Source organism: Coenobita brevimanus, chromosome 90, assembly GCF_032717465.1.
Source record: "Coenobita brevimanus isolate Jiangsu-jjx chromosome 90, ASM3271746v2, whole genome shotgun sequence".
Classification (NCBI taxonomy): Eukaryota; Metazoa; Arthropoda; class Malacostraca; order Decapoda; family Coenobitidae; genus Coenobita; species Coenobita brevimanus.
Genome location: NC_137043.1, coordinates 24041967 through 24059271, shown reverse-complemented (window position 1 = coordinate 24059271; position 17305 = coordinate 24041967). Strand labels below are relative to the sequence as shown.

The 17305-nt window shown below is 41.2% G+C and overlaps 1 protein-coding gene across 1 annotated transcript in view; it reads left to right on the top strand.

Moving 5' to 3' along the window:
* LOC145411569 (nuclease EXOG, mitochondrial-like) overlaps window positions 1-16596 on the top strand; it is a 54225-nt gene extending 37629 nt beyond the window's left edge. The window contains exon 7 of the mRNA XM_080281579.1: window positions 15795-16596. Within this exon, the coding sequence (XP_080137705.1) occupies window positions 15795-15989 (195 nt within the window). The 3' untranslated portion in view covers window positions 15990-16596. The remainder of the gene's footprint in view (window positions 1-15794) is intronic.
* Window positions 16597-17305: the final 709 nt, after the last annotated feature.

Genomic DNA, 17305 nt, shown 5'->3' with positions numbered 1-17305 from the left:
TTATCTGAGAAGGGAAGGGTTGACAATGACACTTTAGGCTGACTGCTGCTAACTTACAGGCTAATTTTTTATAGGTAGAAAATCTCGGCAATAAATAAAGAAATAGGTACTTCCAGGTGAATGTAAATGTCAATTAGGATTCTCCTTCCTTTCTGATATATATTTTTATTACAGACATCGATTACAAGGCATAAATCAAAGGGGAAATTACCGTGGTAATGTAGCGAATGAATGCACGTGAGGTTTTGTCAGGTGATAATTGGGCAATTTCAGGAGTATAACACTATCACTTACCTGTTTTTTTTTTGGTATATATTATTGGGTAAAAATATTGGGCATAGGGCTTATTTCAATGGATGAAATCTGTGGAAAAAGAAGAGGGAAATTTCCGTAGCGCAGCGTGCGTGGGAGGTGAGGAGGAGAGGGTAATGGCGGGCACGTAGGGAGGGGAGTCAGGAAGGGGGTAAATTATCTGAGAAGGGAAGGGTTGACAATGACACTTTAGGCTTACTGCTGCTAACTTACATGCTAATTTTTTATAGGTAGAAAATCTCGGCAATAAATATAGAAATAGGTAGTTCCAGGTGACTGTAAATGTCAATTAGGATTCTCCCTTCCTTTCTGATATATATTTTTATTACAGACATCGATTACAAGGCATAAATCAAAGGGGAAATTACCGTGGTAATGTAGCGAATGAATGCACGTGAGGTGTTGTCAGGTGATAATTAGGCAATTTCTGGAGTATAACACTATCACTTACCTGTTTTTTTTTGGTATATATTATTGGGTAAAAATATAGGGCATAGGCCTTATTTCAATGGATGAAATCTGTGGAAAGAGAAGGGGGAAATTTCCGTAGCGCAGCGCGGCGTGGGAGGTGAGAGGAGAGGGTAATGGAGGGCAGGTAGGGAGGGGAGTCAGGAAGGGGTTAAAATAGCTAAAATGTCAACAATGGATGGGAGTACAGATGAGATTTGGAGTGCTGACTAGTGTTGAACATTGGCAGTACTGATATATGATACAAGCCACCACTTGAGAGCCCGGGATAATTCAAAATAACACAGAATCACAAAAGTGACGCCCCGCGGTATGATCCATTGTAGCCGAGCGTCACGAAAGTGACGCCCCGCGGTTAAGGGGTTAACTTGACACATTCTCCTATGACGCAGCAAAAAATGATACACTTCTTGCTAAAACCTAATTTTTGGTGAATATTTTTGTCCAGAGTTGCCCAGTTGGCATCTTTTCAGACCAACACTGACAAGTTTGTTATAGGGCGTCATCCATTCCTCCTCAGTCTAACATCATCTTGACTCGTTTTGCGTCATTGTGTACAAGGGGGTTAATTGTGAATGTTGGGGAAGGAGTGCATTTCCCATCACTGACCCTTCACCAAAGAAATATTTATAGTTTTTTAAGATAAATGGTTGTACATTATTAGTTGATTGTTGCTGTTGGTGCTCAACCCAGGTCATGCCTGGCTCAGCAGACCTGTTAACTGCTGGTAAGCATTGATGCCATAGTTTTTTTACGCTTAATGTGCCACGTGTTGTTCAGTGCTCCATTATGTGTTGTCATAAGGTCCTATTCTGCAGGAGAGGTACGTGTCATCTGTGATTCCACTAACCCAAACCTAGGCAGGTAACTGAAAAGGGGAGGATGATATCTTGATCAAAGCCTAGCTTGGTGAATTTGATCATCTCCACTTAAGGATATCATACCTCTGATGGGCTGATTTCAAGAGGGGAGGCCCTGTAATATAGTGTTATGATCAGACCTGGGATTAGTTCTATTTTATCGGTTCCAGTTCAAATCTAGTTTTGATAAATTAAAAATCATAACTTCCAGTCTGTCCAATTTTGACAATCATAAATTTGTAATATTCAGTTCAGTTCAAACTATGTCCATTTCAATTCCAGTTCATTTAATTTATTTAGTAGAACACATCACAGTCTAATTCATGAGATTTGGAAGCTTCCGGTGTTGCTGTTTGCAGATGATACAGTACTTTTGAGTGAAGATGAATGGGAGTTGCAAGGTTTGGTGAATGAATTTGGGACAGTGTGTAGGAGGAGGAATCTGAAAGTTAATGTAAACAAAAGTAAAGTTATGGTGTTTGAGAGGAATGAAGTCACAAAGTGTGCAGTGAGGTTGGATGGTGAGGATATGGAGAATGTGAGTGCATTCAAGTACTTGGGTAGTGTGATGAGTAAGGATGGAACTTTGGGGGATGAAGTGCGTGAAAGGGTACAGCAGGGAAGGAAGGCCGTTGGTACACTGAAAGCAGTGATGAGAAATAGGGAGGTGAGTATGGAAGTTAAGAAGTCACTGCATGATAGTATTGTGATCCCTACCCTGACGTATGGAAGCAAGGCATGGACCTTGCAAGAGGGGAACAAGTCAAGAGTGAGAGCAGTGGAAATGAGTTACTTGAGAGGAGCATGTGGAGTGACTTGGAGGGACAGGTTGACAAATGAAGAAGTGAAGGAACGATGTGGGGTGGATGTGGATGTGGTTGAGAAGATTAGGAGAAATACACTGAGGTGGTTTGGACATGTGGAGAGAATGGAGAATGAAAGACTGACTAAGAGGGTGTATGTAGGTGAGGTGGAGGGAGGGAGAGGGAGAGGTAGACCGAGGATGAGGTGGAGGGATGGAGTTGAGAGGTATATGAGGGAGGGGGGGGTGAGTTGGGGGGAGGATAGTCAAATGGTGGGTGACAGAGCGACTTGGAGGCGTTTTGTCTGCGGCCACCCTTTGCGGGATTAGGGCGTCGGGCTATAGATAGATAGATATACATGGATATTTTTATTTTGTTTTCCATATGAGTTTCTGTGATCATATTAAGTTGGGTTTTATAAGCTGTGTGGTTTACTGTAACCGTTAATAACAAGATGTAGCATATTTCTAGAGATGTACTGATGTATCGGTATCGGAATCGATATCGGCTGATTTTCTGCCGATATTACCGATACTTAAAAGGAGTTTACTGCTTAGCATATCACTCACTGGAAGTTATATTGTTAAATAGAATTTGGATGTTTTATATGGATGAAAAATACCGGTATATTATTGGTAATATCCAATTATTTAGTATCATATTATTTTGAGTACATGGTGCATAATAATACAGTACGGTACATTCTTTGGTACTGAGCCACATCTGCCACCATGTACAAGACAGGTTGGTAGCCTCACATCAGCAGTTCAGGGCCCTGCCACAGCCCTCAGATGGCAGGCACCACCCTCCCTCACTGGTATCGGTATCGGTAGTAGTATCGGTATTGGTCCAATTTTGTGGTATCGGTATCGGTAAAAATTTTGGTATTGGTACATCTCTACATACAGTATTTCCATATGGCAGTGCAGGGAGAATTTGCTTACAAACAATCATTAGTATGCAGATACCTGCACTTTGTTTTATTGCATCCATTATACAGTACTTTTTCAGCACAATTTATTCCATTGACAATGTGGTTTTTAAAGAAGAACATATAGCACTAATTTTTATTTTTGTTTTATATAGCTTTTACAGCACTTTGATATTGTACTTAGAGCACACCATTCAGGGCATGTTCGTATGTGGAATTTCTGAACATCCTTTGTTCAGTAAGGTCTGAAACATTTAATGCAAAATCCACATCATTACAAAAGTCAGATCTCATCGTGCACATTGAACTGTAGCCTACTAAGTTATGAAGATGCTGATGAAAAATCCCCACAAAATAATTTGACCTTTCTCTTGCTAAAGTGATGGCAGGCCAGGTTTGGGATGCACAGTAAATACAGTTGAATCTCCTAAATTGCGTGCTTCCAAACAGGAGATTTGTAATATGCGACAACATCATGCAGCAGTTTGCAGTATCAGCGACACGCGGAAATTATAAGTAAGTCGCGATTGCAGCCTCAAAAGCAAAACTTTTCCGATGCCTCAGTTTAAGATGCGCCACCATTACCTGAAGCCTGCGCATCTAGCTGGCCGTTAACCAATTGTAATGAAGCCTGGCAATTACTAAACCAATCATATTCCGTCATAGCATTTACTTTAAGCAAATCACAGCACTTCCCTCTCACATCGAGCATGAAGGGTGTGCACGTGAGCTCCAGCGCCTGCCCTGCTCAGTGCATTGTCTCCTCTCTGTTGACAGCATGTGGTTGTGGTTCTGGTGTGATGTACGAGAGGATTTTTTGCTCTCTTTCTCTGTGCTTCCTCTGCCTGCCCACTGTTGCCATGGCTGATTGTAACCCTCCTAAGTCTATATCTCTTTTGAGGAAGGGGAAGAAGAAGCCAGTGTTAACTTACTCCCAAAAGTTTGATGTACTAGGGAGGATTGAAGGCAGTGAGAAGAAAGCTGAAGTTGCCCACAATTATGGACTCAACGAAGACGATCTCACTAACTGGCCGCGTTGTTTACCGACCACCCCCCCGGCTGGATGCGTCAGTGTATCATGCATTCTAAATCCTCATTTATAGCTTTCAGAGGTATGTTTTTAAAAATGCCCAGTAGCTGTAACAAGTAACCTGTGAAAAACTCATTTCAATAGAAAATATGGAAAGGCCATGCCCATTTGGTAATGAATTATGCTCAATGAATCGATGACATGGAGGCAGCTGAGGGCGACGATGATACCGTTTCCTTTGCCTCCACACTGGACTTTGAGGGGCTTTTGAGGGAGGTTGATGAGGAGGAAGCATCACAGAGGTGGCAGCACGAGGCAGCTACTCCCCTCGTGCTGAGAGGCCATAGTCCACCTCAAGCCTTGGAACCCCTCTGTTCCATTCAAGCAGTGTCATCAGTCAGAGTCAGGTAAGAATTGTTCATTTCCATTAAATATGGTTTACTAATTTCTTTTCCAGGTTTTTAATGTTCGCTGGTGACCAGTTTGATGTAGGTTTAGGGGTAAGGGGGGAAACTTTTTCAAGATGACAGGCTCATAAGCAGAGATCGGGAAAATATGTGAAGTACATAAAAAATATTTTTTCACATAAGAGTTTTTTGCAAAAAGAAGAAAAAAAAAAAATGATATTATAATTTCTGCTAGAGATTTACCCAAAATGGCCTAAATAACAACATTCTCTGGGGCCAGCAGACATAGAAAATTTGAAATTCACCTCAGCTGCAAATGTGGATGTAGGGAGGAGCTTCTCAGTCAATAAAAATGTATTGACTGACAGAAGACAGCGTCTTACAGAAGAAAATCTGAACAAAATCATGGTTACAAATTGCTTTTACAATCGTTCAACAGTCTCAGCTATATATATTGGATAGTATTATGTTTTGTATTGTATACAGGTCTGTAGCCTGAATTTCATTTTTGGGGGAATTGTTAGCTAATTCAAAAAGTTAATCATATGTATCTTTCCATTATTCATTTGTTTAGCTCTCAGCTATATATATTGGATAGTATTATGTTTTGTATTGTATACAGGTCTGTAGCCTGAATTTCATTTTTGGGGGAATTGTTAGCTAATTCAAAAAGTTAATCATATGTATCTTTCCATTATTCATTTGTTTAGCTCTCAGCTATATATATTGGATAGTATTATGTTTTGTATTGTATACAGGTCTGTAGCCTGAATTTCATTTTTGGGGGAATTGTTAGCTAATTCAAAAAGTTAATCATATGTATCTTTCCATTATTCATTTGTTTAGCTCTGTGTACTTAATTTCAGTTTATGGCTTGCTGATAGTGATCATCTTACCATTCAGTATTATATAAGGCTATTGTTTTGAAATGCCAATAGATTTCAGGGGGAATCCACCCGTCCTCCCTGGGTGCAGGATTGGTTATATACTGGTATCATTTTTTATTTTGATTTCCTGAATTTTTCATGGAAATAAAGCACTGATTAAAACCACATACAGGGATCTAGCGTAAAGTGCATGAATATCGGCTACACAGCCCGTCGCACTTTATAAATTCGCACTTTGTAAAGCAGAGGATCCCATATTAATATGGCTTTATGGTTGACTTCCTGAATTTTTGTAGAGTGATTCACTAATACCTATCCCTAACTAAAATGAAATAGGAAAACTTACAATAGAAACATGCAAGAGTAATACTGTATATTTATTATGAAAATTAAAGACCTTACCAGCTCTGTACAGAGGGTAGATAATGCAAATTGTTGTTGTGGTACCTGAGGCCATACCACGGAAGCTGAATCAAAACACTCACAGCTGTTCTGCACGGGCCTCATCCCGTGCCTATCACTCTCATCAGTACTGGAGGAGTTTTTGGCTCTCTTTTGTATTTTTTTTTTTTTTTCCTGGGAAGGAATGGTTTGTGGGCTCAGCCTTTGGTTCCTTCTTTCTTGCATTAAAAGAAAAAAAAAAAGATAATCCACCATCTCCATCCTCGATACACTCATATATGTGAAAAATCCTATTGGTAATGAATCATTCTGAATCATTACCGATCAAATTTTTCATTACCAAATTGTCCCACATCTGGTAATGAAAAATACCAAATGGCAACCCTGGTGACGATTGCGCCAGTGATTACCGAATGCTCTTAAAGCACAATATTGTGTGGCCAGAGTTATGGAATGCACACCTTAGTTTGCACAAGGTTAGGTGCTGGCTATTGCTGCTCCAGGAAACCCTCAAAGTCCAGGTCAGACAAAACAGACATTACATCATCATCCTGCAGCTGTGGCCACCAATCACTCACACACCAGCCACACCCCAATACACATACTCACCAGCCCCACCGTGACCCATCGCACGCTACAAATTATGTTACACGAGTTGCTTGAGAATACCATATCCCACAATTTTTCATGCCCGTCGCACATTGCAAGTAGCAAACGCACTTTCTAAATATTAATTATTGTCAGACCCCCGTCGCACATTAGGCGAGATACACTTTGCGAAGGCACAGTTTAGGCGAGATGACTCTATTTAGTTTTTCCATCACATATTTTGGTGAAAATACATAACATAAAAAAAAACTAAAATGGCCTAAATAACATTTTTATCTGATTTCTCCTCGTAAGTAATTTTCCCCAGAGGACTATACTCAATTTTTTTCCAGCTGATGATCCACTTTCGTGAATGTGCCACCAGCGCACTCCTGCCGCGTGATTGGTTGGTTTCAATTTCATACTGAAGTATCATATTTACAAAAAACAGTTGTACCTTATATTCCAGTTCTCATAAATGTTGTTTTGCATTGTCATTGTACCATACAAACAGACATGAAATGAGTATTTATCTGCTTCACCCAAACGGACAGTAAAGTTGAGGAAGTTGAATTTGAATTGAAATATTTATTGTTGTAAAAGGTACATAGTTGTTGCATCTCCCTATATTTTAAAAAATAATCACATTTGGCTTGGTAAGTGCAAATAAAAGGTATCTTAATACTTAGGCACTTGTTACATTAGACAATAGTACCATTCTAAGTAAATTAGCGGTTTTGTCAGTGGTAAAGTGATCGAAATGGGGAGGCGAATGGAACAGTTGCTACAGAGGAGGTGGGAGGGGACACAAGAGACGGCCAGGCAGGAAAAACAAACTGTCTCGTCTTGCAAGATGTAAGACTTGATTATGGATCACACCTTCTCTACTGCTTCAATACCTTCGCCCATATTATTCGTAAGTGTATATATCCGTTGTTGGATGGACACAAGTCAAGAGTGAGAGCAGTGGAAATGAGTTATTTAAGAGGAGCCTGTGGAGCCACATGGAGAGACAGGCTGACAAATGAGGATATAAAGGAGCATTGTGATGTGGATGTGGATGTGATAGGAAGCGTTAGGAGGAACACACTGAGGTGGTTTGGCCATGTGGAGAGGATGGAGGGTGAGAGACTGACGAGGAGAGTGTATGTGAGTGAGGTGGAGGGGGGGGAGAGGGAGGGGAAGGCCGAGGATGAGATGGGGGGATGGGGTGGAGAGGTATATGAGAGGGGGGTGTGAGTTGGGAGCAGGGCAGTGAAATGGCGGGGGACAGGATGACGTGGAGGTGATTTGTTTGTGGCCACCCTGTACGGGATTGAGGCGTCTGGCAATAGATAGTATATATCCGTAAGTATATATATACAGTGCTCGTCAGAAGTATGGAGCACCCTGCGTCCTTCCTGAGAAACAAACCTTTCAACATTGAAAAAACATATAAATAATGCATTTTATTTACCTTTAGTGCTTCGTAGGGTAGCCTTTACGTTTCTTCACGGACCTGAGACGTCTTGGAAGTGAAAGGGCGAGGCTCCTGAGGTGCTGGAGGGGTATTTTGTCCCAGGAGTCACGAATGGCGGCTTCCGGCTTAGGCAGAGAGCTCACATCCTTCCCTTGGAGACTCTTCTTTACGAGGTACCAGAGGTTTTCAATCGGGTTGAGGTCTGGGCTATTTCCTGGCCAGTCTGTCATGAATGATACCTCGCAGTCACGAAGCCAATTGGTGACCGATTTGGCCTTGTGAGCAGGTGCACCGTCCTGCTGAAACACTCATGCACCTGTTAGCTCGAAGGAGTCTGGTAAATGATCACACAGAAGCTCCAAGTAAACATCCTGATTCACTCTGAGGTTCTTGGGAAGTACAACAAGCTTCCCCAAACCCTTCCCTGAGAAACAGCCCCATACCATGAGTGAATCAGGATGTTTAACTGTGCTTTCTACTTACCGTGGGTCAAGTGGGTCACTACCTTTGCGTGCTCCTCTGTTACAGGTAACACTAAATGTTGCCTCATCAGACCACAACACTGACAACCATTGCTCCTCACCCCAATTTAGATATTTATTAGCAAAGGCAAGCCTATGAATTCTCTGGCTGCTAGAGAGAAGAGGCTTTTTCACAGGCCTGTGACTTGTGTAACCAAGCTCATGCACCCTACGAGACACTGTTCTCACTGACACCTCACCAAACACTTCCGGGTTGCTCTCCTTAATTTTCCTTGCACTCACACGAGGATTAAACTCCACTGCACGTTTTAAAACATTAACAGACCTTGGGGAAGTTTTCCTAGGCCTACCAGACCTTGGTTTCTTTGTGGGAACTTCACTACTGTTTTCCTCCCGAAACCGCGCACACCAACGACGCACTGTCGATCGTGCCACACCAACCAATTCACTAATTTCCTTTGTCTGGTGGTCTGCCTCCTTTAGAGCAATGATCTGGGATATGATTTCACTCGATAGTTCACGGGTAGGTGCCATAACAAAGTTTTGAAGGCCAAAACACTGCGGGACACTCGGTAAAAAATGGCGCAATATGAGAGGGACACTCGGCGGAGTTCCTCTCTCTCAGGCAGCCCGTGGGCGACTGAGGCGGGAACCAACCAGCGCGTCGGAAGGCCTCAGGCTACCGTGATGTCATGCTCGGATCTCAAACTTGTGGCTCAATTCTTACCCCCCAAAATGGGTGATTCTTTTTGGGCCATAAGTACTGTATTGCGTGCCCGGCGGACAACGCTGAATACTTTTGATGAGTACTGGATATTTATTTATTAGAGATGCAACAACTCTGTACCTTTTACAACAATTAATATTTCAATTCAAATTCAGCCTCCTTAAATTCACTGTCCGTTTGAGTGAAGCAAAAATACATACTCATTTCATGTCTGTTTGTATAGTACTGTACAATGACAATGCAAAACAGCATTTATGAGAACTGGAATATAAGGTACAACTGTTTTTTGTAAATATGATACTTCAGGTGTGAAAATGAAGCTGTTAGTAAAATGTTTATTATGGTTAATTGGCGAATTTGGACACATTCACTCCAACCAATCATGTGGCAGAAATGCGCAGGTGCCACATTAACGAAAGTGATCATCAGCTGGAAAAAACTTGAGTAAAGTTATTTTTAACTTTGCGGAATTCTTAAATCGCTGCATGTGCCAACAGTCCTGGGCAAGTTCCACACAACTTCCGCACCTTGGCATATTTGCACTGTGCAGAAATGCGAAATGGTGTGCTGAGGTGTGGTGTGTGGTCACCTTGGTATAAAGGTGTGGAGGTGCGGGTGCAGAAGTTTGGATTGGTCTGCACACCTGTTCGCACTCTTGAAAAATAGAAAAATAAAAGTACATGTAAAGAGACACTGATCATGCAGCATCTGCACGACAGATTGATAAGATGATGAATAGTATTAAATTCTATATCCTAATCACTACAATCAGTGATCACACAGGTGTGAGGTGTCCCAGCGGCCTATTTTCTTTTTTCCCTAAATCGGACGGCAAATGTGCCTAGATCACTCGATCAGCCAAGACAGCCGAATAAATGAAATTGACTACCGGTATTAAATAAAAATTTATAAAAGTATTAATATAATGATAAACACTTACATATCTTCATGCAATAAAACTTTATACTGTATACTGTACATCCATCCATCCATCACCCAATCCTACATTGCCCCTTGAGGAACGTAGGAGCCCGGGGCTAGGCAGTTGGTCCCGACATTTAAGATGAGAGTGACCAGCCTCACTCATCCCTGAGTGGCATTAAATGAGCAATCAATCCCAACCACCCCACGGATATAAACCTTCACCAGCTCAATCCGATTGGAGCGCAATAATTACCCACTAAACCACCAGGCGCCAAAATTTGGTTATGTGGTTACCACCCAGTGTAGTAAATGGTTTCTTGGTGTACAGGAAACTGGGTTACCACCCAGTGTAGTACTGTAAATGGTTTCCTGGTGTACAGGCTTGTCACTCGGTGTAGAGTCACCCACAGGCAGAAGGAAGAGGAATGAATGAAGGAAAGACAGAGGAAGGAGAGTAAAGTTACCTGTAGGCAGAAGGACAAGGAAAGAATGAAGGAAAGGAAGACAGAAGAGGATGGAAGGAAAGAAGGATGGAGGAGAAGAAAGGGCAAACACCTGACAGCAGCACTACATTGAGTGAGTGGATGGTGAGTGCCCCCACCTACCACAAACATATATATATGTGTGTGTGTGTGTGTGTGTGTGTATAGGGTGCAGGTGCAGGCATGCGGAAGTGCAAATACTTAGGTGTGCAGAAGTGCGGGTGTGGAAAAGGCCAAAGTGTGGGTGGGGAATTGCGGGTGCGGACCTCCCATTTGGTGTGTGGTTGCCCAGCACTGTGTGCCAAGTCTCATAAGACTGCGATTTAGGAGATTCCACTGTAGTAGGGTATTGAACTAGATACCTGTAGAATTCATCATTGCAAAACAGTTCAAAATGTTCTGCAGGAGTAAACCACAATACTCACTGTTGTTTGGCTCTGTGAGCACAGGCAAACTCTTCCTTCTCTCACATGGAGTCTACTGTGGAGAGACACTTTCAATCTTGTATTGTTTCCTTGAAGAAGGCTGGCAACATCTTATTTCCTAATGAAAGCAATACAGTATTTATCATCAGTTGTCCCTTTCAGATGACAAATTTCTGCTCTTCTGAGGGTTGGCTGCCACTGAGTGTCTCTGGTTGTCCTTTTCCTTATCAGCAGAATAATCATAAGGCAGTTTTTGAACCTGGGAGGTTCCAAATATACATGTTTTAAGTCATCCTAGTAATGTCCCAAATCTCATTGAGTGACAAGTCTTTACAACAGCAAATGTGTATGCATGTTTTCTCCAAGCATGTCCATATGGGAACAGTTACTTTTTTTATACCAGTATATTTAAAACCACATATCAGTGTCAACACTAACACTATGCAGAACAAAATAGTTATACATCATATACCAGTGTTATTAGGACTGTACAGTATTTTATTACTGCAAATTGGTGAGTAACAAGCCATTTAGGTTATGCTGTTTTGCGGTTTGACAAAACATAAATGCATGAGCAAGTTTGTTTCAGTATATCTGTAGAGTGGAGGCCAACATGTTGTACCATCCATAAAAAGATGGCACCCAAAATAATGGACAGCAGAGGATCTTATATTTCTGACTCTAATGTTGTCATATGACAATGCTAGGAGTTAGTGGTTTAAGATGCTGTTTATTTCCAGTTCAGTTAAGTGTTTTAAGGTGCTGTTTATTTCCACTTCGTGTTTAGTAGGGGTCTACAAAGGTGGGCAAGCTGTACTTTTAAAGTGTTGGTGGTAGCGATAGGTACCATTTTTAAAAAGCACCTCCCATAGCAGTAGCAGCATTCACTAACAGTACTTTTTCTTTCCTTTATAAAGTGAAAATTGTAAAAAGTAGGAAATTTTTGTTTTTACTTTTTTCTTTCATTAATATTTTGTTAGGTATAAGCGAAAGGAAAAAAATCCATCATCCTTCTTCCATCTATACATAAACCTTCCTCATTCTCTACACCACACGACCTTTCAGCTCCGGTCATCCCTGGCACCCTTCTGTTATGAATCATTCAGATCCATGCAGTGGTACAGCTGAGCTCAGACTTTGAACAAGGTGAACGTTGGCAACACTAAGTGTTAAAGCTGGGAACTTGGCCAGCTTTACTTCTCAGTGTTGGCTGTGGGTTTGTTACAGTATTTAGTGTACTAAAGTGTTTTTCTGTTTTTTGTGTAATTGTGTCCAGTTTGCATTCTTGTAGTTTGTCGAAGTGATGTGTGACTCATCTGGTATGGACTGTATTGTTATGGTGATAATGATGGAGGTGATATGAAGAGAGTTTGGATTCCATCCATTAGACGATTGTGAGCGAAAGAATGGGTGAACAGAATGTTATGTCTGGGGCACAGGAGAGCGATTTACTTGGTGTGGGATGTAGGTCTGTTGTGAGGTGTCATTGAGAAAAAACATGTTAAGCTGTGATGCAATGTAAAGACCTTGGTGGTTGTGTTTATTGTGTTTGTACCCATCAGTGTTTTTAGCATTAAAGTCTCCAAGAATGACAGAGTTAGGTGTCTGTGTTAGGGGGAGGATCTGAGGGTTGTATTGTGCTGGCACATTGAGGGATGTGTCAGGGGGAGTGTAAATGTAAAAAAATGTTGATTTCTTGTTTGTGAGTGGATTTGACAATGAGTGATTTTATTTCTAATGTGGAGTTGTTTCACTCTCCTCTTAAATGTCAGGACCAACTTGCCTAGCCCCGGGCTCCTACGCTCCTCATGGGGCAATGTAGGATTGGATGATGGATGGATGGACGGAGTTGTTCTGGAGCAGTTATGATATTGTCTGTGTTGTGTCCTTGTAGAGGATGGATGTGTGAATGTAAGTGATGAGGCCACCTCCATGGCCATCAGTTCTGTTTGTGCAGATGTGTGAGTAGTGACTGATTTGTGGATTTTTTTGTGTGCAAGTAAGTTTGTTTCTTGTAAAAGTGCAATGTATATGTTGTATTCATGACAATATTTTTGAATATGTGATGTTTTGGTGTGGAGCCCATTAAGCTTTGATACACTTATGCTGCATGTTTGAGGCAGTGTGCATCTGGTGTGGGATTGCATTGTAGGCCTAGTGCTTGTGTGCAGGGGCTGAGTTGTCATGATAGTGGTCATGTGAGTAGGGGTGTGGTGTTATTGGAGGGGGTGGGGGGAAATGTGTTTGGAGTGACAGGAGGAATGTTTGTGGATGTGATGCACTTGTCACATACCTGTGGGAAGCCATGTTGTCTGATCTTAAGTATAGTGCATGTGGTGTGAATTTGTTCACTGCAGAAGTTGCACTGAACAGATTTATGCATTTGTCTAGTGTTTGTGATTGGTAGGAGGCAAACCAGGCAAGGTTATTGTGTTTTGGGCCCAGGATTGCTCCTTAGGTCCTCAGCATGTGTGATGAGAAGAGTAGTGGCCACTGGAGAGTCATGACCCCCATGTGGGAAAAAAGAAAAAAGTATTGGGAGCAGCTATCCCCTTGTGGGAGACGGCACCCAGCCCAGCTGGACTAGAGTCCTCCTTACAGAATGCAGAGTAGGATGAGGAAGTTTGGTTCTCAGGCAGAAATTGCATCTGCTCCTCCATACCAAAGTAACTGTGTCACTGTGTGTTGTGTCCTCTCCAGCACTTGTATTAGTATCATATATTAGTGGGTCCATGCACTGGCCATTAGCATGATGGAGTTAGTGGCTGGGTGTGGACAGGATCATAGCTGGTGCACTGTCAGAGTAAAATTTTCAAGATAAATTTATTAGACATGATAATTTCAAAGGTATTAGTTGGCATTGTGGCTAAATCAGTTGTACATAACTTGGTTTAATTCTAGCAGTGCTGGGTAGCATTACTAAGTCTGATATATTCCTTACTGTCTCTTTAATAATTCTCTTATATGCCTTTCTCACAGCTTTTAACAAACTTATACCCAGATGATTTTAGGACTTGCCCAGTCACTTTTATACAGAAGTACAATCACAGCTTTCTTCCACTGTACCATTTTAGCACCATTCATCTAGCATTTTTGTAATTTTTCCCCACTAACACTTCACTGCATATTCTGCTATATTCTGTCATTGCTGAGTATGCCACGCTTAACAGTTGTTTCTTTCGGGGTGAAAAAAAGAAACGCTCTCTTTACTCAACAAACAGTACATTAGATCAGTGATGTTCTATGCCTCCCCAGCATAATCGCAACAACGCCTTATAAACCATACAGAACTAGGCCAAACACATCACCAATGGCTGCACCAAAATCACTCTCATAGCTCACATACACTCTAAAACTAATAGTCCTTCCTGTCAGAGACTACCTTGTTATGAGAGGCACACAGTTCTATGTAGCTGCCTGTGTCAGTAAACACCCCTGTCATTACATGACAGAGATACACAACACACCTAGGCACATAAAACAGTCACCACACATACATTATTGAACTCTTTACAACATTCCTCCTCCAGACATTCCAGCACTGGCATTGAAGAAATACGTACATACAGTACTCGCTTATGCAAGAGGAATACAACACCTCAGTCAGAACACTGTATTACAAGCCCCCTCCCTCCTGACATCCACCCATCAGAGATGTTCTTAAAAGGAGATGATTGAGTTCAGAAGAGCAGGACATCGCCGAGCCTTTGTCAACTACCAGCTTAGATTTTGGTTGGCTGGAATCACAGATAACATAAGCCCAGCTTGTAGAATAGGCCCACACAACATAACACACATAATGAGCACTGTATATCACATGGTGTAGGTAACCTCTGGAACAGCCCCATAAGGGCAGTTGCATACTTGCAGTTGATGGGTCTACTTGATCAGACAGACTGGCTGTGGCCTTCCCATACCCTGAGCTGTTCACTGAGGTGGTACTGGCTCAACCCTCTTTCTAAACCACTATACTGTAATAGGTTCTGTCTTTTCACTGCAGCCTTCACTTCTGCCACTGTCAGGTTAGGCACTAAATCATGTTTCCACCATTCTGCTTTCATCGTTGCCATACATCAGCTTCTCATAATATTCCTTCCATCTTCTCCTTACATAGCCTTTTCTCATTAGTATTTTTCCATTCTCAGCATTTGCAGTTTCACACCTTTTACAGTAACTTATACCCTTATCTCTACATTTTTGCACTTCTTTCCTGTTTTCAGTGTACTGTAGTTTACACTCAATTTTTTTCTTCCATGGTCATCATATACTTATTTCTTTTATCTTTTTCTTTTTACTAGTGTCTTCACATGTTTCTTTCTCTTAGTGTACTGATCACCTGCCACTGCTTTGCAATAAGATCAGATTTTTACAGTTAGGTAGGTAATGGAGAAACCTTGTAAGGACTGTAGGATATTATTTGCATGTATGGATTTGACAAAACAGTGTTATGACATGGTCAACAGGGAGAGATTATTGAAACTTTCATGTATGCATGATGTTAACGGAAAACTGTTGAATGCAGTAAAAGGATCTCTACGTGAATGGTTCAGTGTCAGTATGTTATTCAGACTCTTTTATCTTAACATTTATGTTTTGATACACAACAGGAACGTGGCATTGCAGAAGACACCAAACTGCTGACACTGTACAAAACTCGGCTGAGTGATTTATCCATCAGTGAGAAGGAGCTGAGAGATTCCTGCACAGAAGAAAAGAGTAAACAGAAAGCAGACTTGTCATGCCACACAGAAGAGCCCAGAGGAGTATCTGATGCAGGTTTTAGGAGTGCAGTGAGAGGGTAGTGCCTTAGTAGTTTTCATTTTCTCAGGGATGTTATTCCTTTTATTATACAAGGTACAGAATTGAACACAGTTAAAACAAGTTAAGCGCACTCAGAGAGTGCATACCTTTGCCAGTACCTATACCAGACAGTTCAGATCACCACCAAAATTTAATCAACTCTTCTTTGGCCCATGACCCACTTATCTTCAGAATTTCATTGAAATCTATCAATAACTTTTAAAGATCATGTGAACAAACAAGAAATAGTCCTGAACTGAGACTAGAACTTAGATCACCATCAAAATTTAATCATCTCATCCTTCTCCGATGACCCACTTATCTACAAAATTTCATTTTAATCCATTAATAACTCTCTGAGATTGTAGAGAGCATAGAGAAAACTTGGATATCCATAAAGTTGCAGCACTGGACTACAGTGATGTTTCTCATGCTTACTTCATACTAAGTTGTTAATGCAAATTTATGTATGTGTACAATTTTACACCTTGTGTAAGTACTGTATGCTATACAGTATATACTTTTCATATTTTTCATTTCTTCATTCTCCATCCATCACATAACATAGGCTTGTACAGAAAATGGAAATGAGGACATAAGGAGTAACAGAATGCCTAACTGTTATGCCAAAGAATTATTTCTTTTTCATACTTTTTAATTGATGTTTTAAAAAGTGCGCAAGTATAATGAATTCATCACTGTTTTTGTTTGAATAAATGCAATTAAAATGTTGTATTGATGCTGTGTTTTACTAGTTTTTGTCATTGAACAATGTGCTGCCCAATGGTCTTGGTTTTGACAAAATTGGGTGGTGACACAGCCAGTCTGTTAAAATTCATATTTATCTTTATCCTTTCAATCCAGTGATTTTCATTTTTTCTTTCTCACTACCTCTGACAATTTTATCAAGCATTGGTAAGGCTTTTTGTGGTGATGGGATTATTAAAGGCTATGTCTGACCCCTTCAGTTTGAATAAAATGTCTGTCTGTCTATCTGTCTATAGTCAGATGCCACAGTCCCATAAGGGGTGGCTGTTTGTCTTTTGAATTACTGGTTTTACAGGGAGGGGCACTAACCCTCCGCCAACCCAGCTGTTGACACACAGGGAACACATGTGGGTTGGTTTTATGGTTACCACCCAGTATTGTAAATGGTTTCATGGCTTCCAGGAAACCATCAGGCTTGTCACTCAATGTAAAGCCACCTGACAAGGAAACAAGAGTAACAAAAAGTGGCAGGAAGGATGTGAGAAATTGGAAGACAGGAGGGCAGACAGAAAAAGAATGATAAAGGTAAAGGAAGAAGTAGGCAGCACTG